Raw genomic sequence first — 7,622 nt, forward strand, 5'->3', positions numbered from 1 at the left:
ATGATGATACAGATGTGGATGGAAATGACATTAGCCATTCTTTTTTGTTTCTCACACGCATGCTCTTATTCTTCAATAAATTGGAAATTTGTCAAAAAAATATTTCTTGCGTTATATATGTTTTCTGTATGACGAACATCTTTATTAATGAACAGATGATTTGTGTTTTTTATGAAAAAGATGATTTTTAAAAATAATAGCTTAAGTAAATTTTGTTTGTTTCAGAATAACAACAGCAAACGGAAGAGAAGTTGCTAAATCGATTTCAAGAGCAACGAATAAAAAATTCAATAATGACTTCGTTACACGATTTTCGTTACACGAAGGATATTCTCAAACGTCTTACGGTTCAACAAAGGATATTTTACGAGAAGAACGGATATATAGTATTTCCCCGCCTCATATCGCAAGATGTGCTCGATAAATGTCACGAAAGGTATATCTAGCTTGTAATACGAGCGCATTAAACGTCCATCGCGATGTTATTTCTTTTTTATCATTTCAAGCTAATTGCTGGAAATCTAGCTTCGTACAGTGAATTTATATGGAGAAAATCTTCCGCGTATGTCAAACATATATATATATATAGCAGTTGCTGCTGGTTTTCCTTTGATTATTGCAGTTTTTGCAAAACGCATAAAATAATATTTATTTAATGTACGTAGATATGCAAACGCGCGGGTATTAAAAGTTTTCAAACTGAAAATTTCTACGAAGACATTAATCAGAATAATCTTGTGGCCGGTCCACTATGAGTAGCTCGGTAATCTGGCAGTGTTTATTGAACTGTTTGATGTTCAGTAAATTTGCTGACTGATATTAACGTGCGCGCAAATATTGCGATCGGTTATATCACAGATGGCCAGTCATTCAATAAGGAATATCTGAAATATCGGTGTACAATAAATTGCAGATATGAAGAGAACTCCATTTTTATAGGTTTCAACTACTTGTGCCAATTTCAGTGGCAATGACAATGGTATAGTCTTGATATTTTTGCCATAAAAGGGATCAAAAAGCTGTTTTAAAAATTATGTTCAAGTACTCGAATAAAATTGTCTTATTGTTTAGATTTGACGAAATCGTCGAAGGCAAGATTCCACGAGACATGGGAATGATAATAATGTACGATGTAAAAGACAGAAAATCAGTAAATAAAATACAAGATATACATACGGATGAGGTATTCCGCAAATACTTCGAACACGAGAAGGTCCTTGACATCGTCGAGTGTTTTACGGGACCAAATATCATGGCGATACATAGTATGCTCATTGCGAAGCCACCCGACATCGGGTTTGGAAGTTCGAGGTAATCTTTAAAAAAAAATCTTGTAATATCGGTGTGCAGTGTTATTTGATGCAACGTGATGTATTCTCTTAGACACCCGCCGCATCAAGACCTGTACTATTTCCCGTTACGACCAGCCGATCATATAGTTGCTTCATGGACAGCCATGGAACCCTGCGACAGCGAAAATGGATGTCTCTTTGTAGCGCCTGGATCACACACTATGGGATACTTGTTCCCGCATGGTTATCCTCCAAAGGAGGAAGGAGTGGTGAACAAATTTTATCATGGCATACAGGTAAGATATTCTCCTTAGTTTATCTTTTTATCGAGATTTTATATAATTTTGAATATCGTTTCTAATAAATTAACGTTCTATTGTTATGAAGAAATTGCCTCCGCTATACAACCGTTGGGTGAATCTCGAGATGCAACCCGGCGATACGGTATTCTTCCATCCGTTACTCATTCACGGATCCGGCATTAACAAATCTAAGAGAACAAGACGGGCGATTTCCTGCCATTACGCAGCAGCAGAGTGTAATATTATCGATGTACGTATACAAGTAATATTATCGATGTACGTATACAAGTAATTACCAGTTTCATCGCGAATCTAAAAAAGATGTAATAAATAAAATGTATTCACATTTTTGCACGTTTGTTTTAGGATGATCCAATTCAAGACACCATCAGGAATGAGATTACAGAGCTGGCGCGGAAAAAATATCCCGGTTTAGAGATCAAATACGCGGATATATGGCGCTACAAATCTTCGCTCGTGCGCGGTCTTCGATCCTCTTATTAAAAAACGTTTGAAAATCAAACGCTTGATATCACGCTATTATATCAAGACCACTGATATGTATATGGTACATAGTAGTGATCAAGATATATTGATGAATATATTTATGATATCAGGATAATTGTTATTCCACGATAAAATAATAATTAGACAACGTTAGTACAAGATCGAAGACAATATTATAGGATTGGTTAAATAGGAATAAGATCCGGATGAAGGGTAGGTAAGTAACGTTACCACAGAAAAAGAAGTAACGACAACGGCGGGATTGTCGCCGTTATTATTTAATGAGTTAATATTGCGCCGATATCGTTGCGGGGTATAACAATGCTTCGCGAGGGGATCCTTATAAGTGTTCTCGTGCCGTACACTGGAGCTTGAGGTGCGACAGGCGGCCAGACAAATCTGGAAGCGATCCGAATTGCGAACGGGCGTTCTCCCTACGTTTTTTTGTACTTTCGCGGAGCCCGTCAACACGTCCTTTCGACCTCTAATTTGCTGAAACAAATTTAAATCGTGATAAACATGGCAATATTTTTCTAAATGTAATTATATTTTTTTATATTTTAGGTGCATAGCTTTAAATATGTTAAGTAAGCTTAAAAAAGACGAAAGTTTTATAGAATTAATAAAAAAACTTACCTTATCAGGGTGCAGGCAACAGGAAACGCAATATTCGTAAATAGTACAGCATCCTTGAGGATTACACGTTTTACAACTGTATCTTTCTCTTCTAGCCATAGACAATGACCCTTCGTTTTTTGGCGCCTTTCTTGGCTCTATCGCACAACATCCATTAGACAGAACTTCGTGTCTCGAGCATACTACGCCGCGATCATCAACTATCAAGCCTCTTCCCTAATAATATATATTATAAATATAATATATTGAAATATATATTATAAAGTGCTCGTCAATATAAAATGGAATATAAATTTATATAAAATTTATATAATATAAATTTATATAAAATATTAAATAAATTTATTTAATACATTGACTGCCATTGTACAGTTAGATTGGTTTTCGATGTCACTTTTATATCAGCATGTTAGTTGAAATATTTTAATATACTACTTAATTATATATTTATTCTTCATTAAAATTCACAATACAATTATTTTCCTTTCTAAAGAAATCAAACAGTCTGCATTCAACTACAGATTGTTAACAATTTATATTGAGCAGTCAACGTATTAATAAGATATAAATGCTCACTTGAATAGAATTACGACAAGATTGAGTAGAAGCGTCGCTGTCATTTAAATTAGCCTCTATATTTCCTGCGTTATCGCTAGCTGCTTGATCAAGTATTTCCATCTGCCACAATGGAGGCTTGTCAGACGCTCTTAGCTCTTCTAGCGTATTATCGTCGGGTATCATGTCATTGTTATCATTAATCATCATGGGATCCATATCGAGATCATTGTCCAGATGCGGTCCTCTCTGTAAAGAAAATGGCAAAGCCTTCTGTAATGAGAGTTATAACGATATCGTGTGGCTGCAGTCGGATTATCGAGACATAATCTGACCTAGACGATATAAATGCACCTGCCTTTTCATTTCGGAGCAACGAAAAGGCACAATACGTCAGCGACAGGGCGAAGATGAGTCCAAGAACGAGACGTCGTCTAAGCAATCTGATCAGACTCGTGCAGCTTGGCATCCTTCCTACGTTCTGCTTATACACGCTCCTTCTCACCAAAACCACTTCATGTCTCCGGATATGGTACTCGTGGGATGATCATCGTGCCGCACAGGATACTGCGAGAAGGATTCGCGATATGAACATCGAAATGCAATCACAGATCCACAGAGATCAATGCAAGGAGGATGAGGAGGTTAGATTTTTGTTTTTGTTATAAAAGTCGTGGATCACTATTAACATTGTTTTGTTGCGCACACGTACGTTGTCGGTTTCATCGTCACGACGAGGATGAGCACGTGGAACGGCTTCGATTGCCGTCTCGTCGATAGAACCGAGTTAAATACAAGCGAGCGAAACGATGCACGCGGTGATGCGTGCGATGACTGCGATACTGCGAATCTGCGATGCATGGCGATGTGACGTACGTCTGACATATACCCATTGAGTTCATTAACTTGTTGAACAATCCGCGCGTGTTCCGAGGTGTTGCGGTAGATATCGCCACTTGTATAGAACATTGCGCTTGCGCCTTTTCACTAATCAATTTCTATAATTAAGAAAAATTTTTTTTTATTGGCTCTTGCTGTTTGCTGAAAGGTCGGAATCATAGTTTGCAAACTAACTGAACGGAATTGAAATCCTTTCACAAAATTGAAATAGACACGAAATGTATAGAGATCGGACGAAGGAATTTGTAGTAAAAAATTAAAAATTTATTTTCTTTTTTTTTTCGTTTTTACTACAAATTTCTTCATCCCACTATTACATTTTAATCCTGTCTATTTCAATCCTGTGAAAGGATTTTTAAATTTCAATTCCGTGCAGACAATTTGCAAACTGTAATTCCGACTTTCCAGACGCGTATCGCCTCTTAAAATCCTAGACGAAAAACTATAACAAATATTCTAAATATAACTAAATATAAATATATAACAAAGATTCCAAAATAAATTGGCTAATTTATTTTGGAATCTTACATAATATTTTTAATTCTTATAAATTTAATTTTATTTATTGCACACTCATTTATTATAATTATGCAAACTTTCATTAATTAATTACTGCAATTTTATTATCCGTCATACCATTGCATAGGTATTAATTGTATCGCATTATAAATCATCAGAATTGTTTTACCTATAAATATTTTACCTATGTTATATCCCAAATCTATATATCAAATTCGTCTGTATCAATTCATTTGACGTGCATATTGCAGCAGATTATTTTTTGTTTTAAAATGTCGAGTCTTTTTCCCGCAGAGCATAAGAGAAACAGGAAAGAATTAATTGACAGGACAATTCGTGTGTAAGGTTGCCTTTTAAGAGAAAAAATTTTGTTATGGCTTTTGGACTGACCCAATGGTTGATATCATTTGCCACATTTTTAATTGTCTTAACAATTATTACTTGGTCCGCGGTTCATCTGGGCAAGAAAGATCAGAACTCCATAGATATCACTCTGAGATATTTCGACGTGGATAATTATTCAATTGAATTTGAGAAGTATATTATGTGTTTACGGAAGGATATACGTTTATCTCTACTTCGAATAGAAAGTGCCTTTTTCATCTATATATTTATTTTTTCAGTAAATCGTTTTATTCCACGATGCGTAACTCGACGTTGCAAGTGATAGAGAGTACCGACGAGCCGACACTGTTCGCGAATAATCAAGGCTCCGAGATACCAGACAGTCTGCAATTTTACGAAATATTGCGAAAATATTCGACCAAAAGTAACACTGTTAACAGTGCGTATTATGATATGACTGCGACAGCGGCATTTGCACCTTCTGTCGTTGGGAGTGATAATTCAACATGGAACGATGCTACCACGCTGTATAATACGACTGATTTGAAGATTTTTGTATTATTAGATGATCATCGAAACGTTAGCGGAAAAGTTACGATATTGTAAGCGTACACATAAACTTTTTATTTGCTAATGCAGAGCTATATTTATATCTCACGCCTATGCATAATTCGCGCGTACACATATTATATTATTGTACAAGCGAAAATTCTTTAAATTACTTCGCAGACCAGGTCATATTTCACAAACAGCACATTCGGCACATTTAACACACGAAGCAAAATTATCCGACGTAGATAAATCGCGGGTATCAGATTTGAGTCAGTCTTCTGCCGGAACGGAACTTTCCGAATTTCTTCAAGACGAAAAAAACCAAGCGTTGAACGCATCTGCAGTTTTTTCATTCACGCGAGCATTGTCTGACGAAGAACAGTCAAATATGACAGAGCGGACAAAAAAAGTACGTATTATTATATAAAACGAGGGATTTCAACATAAATTCCTATAAAGTAAAACGTAATCAATTATATCACTATAATATATTTAAGTGTGTTTTATTACTATTTTGTATATTTATTAATGTCACTTTGTACATTTGTTGGAAATGAATAGTAATAAATTGAATTGCGTTTTATGTACGATTTTGTGACTACAGAAAAAAATAAAATGTCAAAATGGGTTTTGTGAAACGGCCATCGTCATAAAATTTAAGATATAAAGATTTCAATTTTTACAATAGATCTATACATATGTAGAACACGTTTTCCAATTTCTTCCAAAAATGATAAACATATGTCGGTATCTTTTTAAAAAAAAGCATTGCTGAACAAACTTAAAATCCTTTAAATAATGGCGGATAAATCCTTCATTACGCATCGTCGCGTCGGCTGAATAGCAACGTAGCATCTCTTTCATTCATAAACGTAAAAGAAGGATATCATTACACAATGGATGCGTTCACTTTCACTTTTCACTTAAGGCCCGCAACGTTTGCGACGCCTTACAATCCTGTTCCACATAACGCCCGTGATCGTTGTGGTCGCGTTCAAAACGTCATATCTGGCATTATCCTAGACTACCACACCATGGGGTGCGTTCCTTTTGGACGCTCACGCGCCGTAAGCGCTTATAAGCTTCGCTTATACCGTTCCCTTTGGCGTTATAAGCGCTCATGAAAGGCATTCATGACGTCATTATTACGTCATGACTCGTGCTTACTAATTATTTTATCGAGGTAGGGCAACAAAAGCGCGAGTGCTATAAGCGTATAAGCGTCCAAAGGGAACAGTGGCTGTTGTGTTGTCGGAACGCAGTTCATATTTACCACTCAAATTTACCATATCGGGTAAAATTTACCCGGCCTACTTATTTTGTTGCGTAACTTCGGTTCAAATGCATCGATTTAGAACTTTTTTTTAAATCTATACGTCAGACAGTAAGAAAGGTGACTGAATGGATAGTAACATTCAAAGATCTTAAGGACATGAACAATTTGCAAAAATGTAAATCAGCTTTTATATCTTTTCCGAAAAAGATGATTTTTCTTTTACATCGCAGTTCTTTTCAGAGGCGAATAAAAAAAGTAAAGCATAGTTTCTAAAAGAACATTAGTGGTATTTTCAAAAGAAAAATACATGGCTTCACTTTTTACGCGTTGCTGGAATGGCAGTACCAATTAAGTGGAATGACGTGGCTTATGATAAAAGGTTGTAGAGAACACTTGTAAGTTTTTTCAACCCTGTCGGAATGGCACGCACTTCAGAAATAGTCCGAGTAAATTTTACCCAGGTGGTAGTCTAGAGTTAATCGCGATCGCGTCGAACTCACGACACTCATGATTCGTAAGTGAATGTCAACGCGGTCGTTTCGTCGTTTGCTTTTCTATCCATAAGCAAGTGGAACGGCAAAGATTACGGTCATAGTTGTGATCGTTGTGGGCATTAAGGGGTAAGACCACCATGGACGTACAAAATAAAGGCCAATTTTAGGAATTTTTTTCCAAGCGTATACTAAAATCGGTCAAAATTTAATATAAAGTACATTATTAGTTAGGTTCGAAGGTACA

General features: G+C 36.0%; 3 protein-coding genes across 10 annotated transcripts in view; 2 read left to right on the plus strand and 1 right to left on the minus strand.

Moving 5' to 3' along the window:
• LOC105450016 (phytanoyl-CoA dioxygenase, peroxisomal-like) overlaps nt 1–2,216 on the plus strand; it is a 40,912-nt gene extending 38,696 nt beyond the window's left edge. For all 4 annotated transcript variants that reach the window (XM_011689577.1, XM_011689579.1, XM_011689578.1 and 1 more), the window contains 5 exons: nt 226–436; nt 1,072–1,311; nt 1,384–1,588; nt 1,680–1,844; nt 1,961–2,216. In XM_011689577.1, the coding sequence (XP_011687879.1) occupies nt 294–436; nt 1,072–1,311; nt 1,384–1,588; nt 1,680–1,844; nt 1,961–2,098 (891 nt within the window). In that variant the 5' untranslated portion in view covers nt 226–293 and the 3' untranslated portion in view covers nt 2,099–2,216. The remainder of the gene's footprint in view (nt 1–225; nt 437–1,071; nt 1,312–1,383; nt 1,589–1,679; nt 1,845–1,960) is intronic.
• Nucleotides 2,217–2,224: 8 nt separating this feature from the next.
• On the minus strand, nt 2,225–4,138 carry LOC105450014 (UPF0454 protein C12orf49 homolog). Of its 4 annotated transcripts, XM_011689571.1 has the most exons (5): nt 4,005–4,138; nt 3,651–3,859; nt 3,314–3,541; nt 2,738–2,953; nt 2,225–2,593 (listed from the first exon to the last, which is right to left on the minus strand). In XM_011689571.1, exons 2-5 carry the CDS (start codon nt 3,759–3,761, stop codon nt 2,252–2,254), a joined length of 897 nt encoding a protein of 298 aa, XP_011687873.1. In that variant the 5' UTR covers nt 3,762–3,859; nt 4,005–4,138; the 3' UTR covers nt 2,225–2,251. The 4 variants fall into 4 exon arrangements, with proteins under 4 accessions (XP_011687873.1, XP_011687872.1, XP_011687874.1 ...); XM_011689570.1 differs by having other exon boundaries at nt 3,651–4,138; XM_011689572.1 differs by lacking the exon at nt 4,005–4,138 and having other exon boundaries at nt 3,647–3,744.
• Nucleotides 4,127–7,622, plus strand: part of LOC105450013 — a 29,725-nt gene continuing 26,229 nt past the window's right edge. The window contains exons 1-4 of one of the 2 annotated variants that reach the window (XM_011689564.1): nt 4,127–4,164; nt 5,006–5,248; nt 5,335–5,658; nt 5,786–6,017. In XM_011689564.1, the coding sequence (XP_011687866.1) occupies nt 5,085–5,248; nt 5,335–5,658; nt 5,786–6,017 (720 nt within the window). In that variant the 5' untranslated portion in view covers nt 4,127–4,164; nt 5,006–5,084. Of the gene's footprint in view, nt 4,165–4,730; nt 5,249–5,334; nt 5,659–5,785; nt 6,018–7,622 lie in introns of those variants that run through there. The other variant, XM_011689563.1, reaches the window with a different exon arrangement.

The sequence above is a fragment of the Wasmannia auropunctata genome, unplaced genomic scaffold (assembly GCF_000956235.1).
Source record: "Wasmannia auropunctata unplaced genomic scaffold, wasmannia.A_1.0 LD336069.1, whole genome shotgun sequence".
Taxonomy (NCBI): domain Eukaryota; kingdom Metazoa; phylum Arthropoda; class Insecta; order Hymenoptera; family Formicidae; genus Wasmannia; species Wasmannia auropunctata.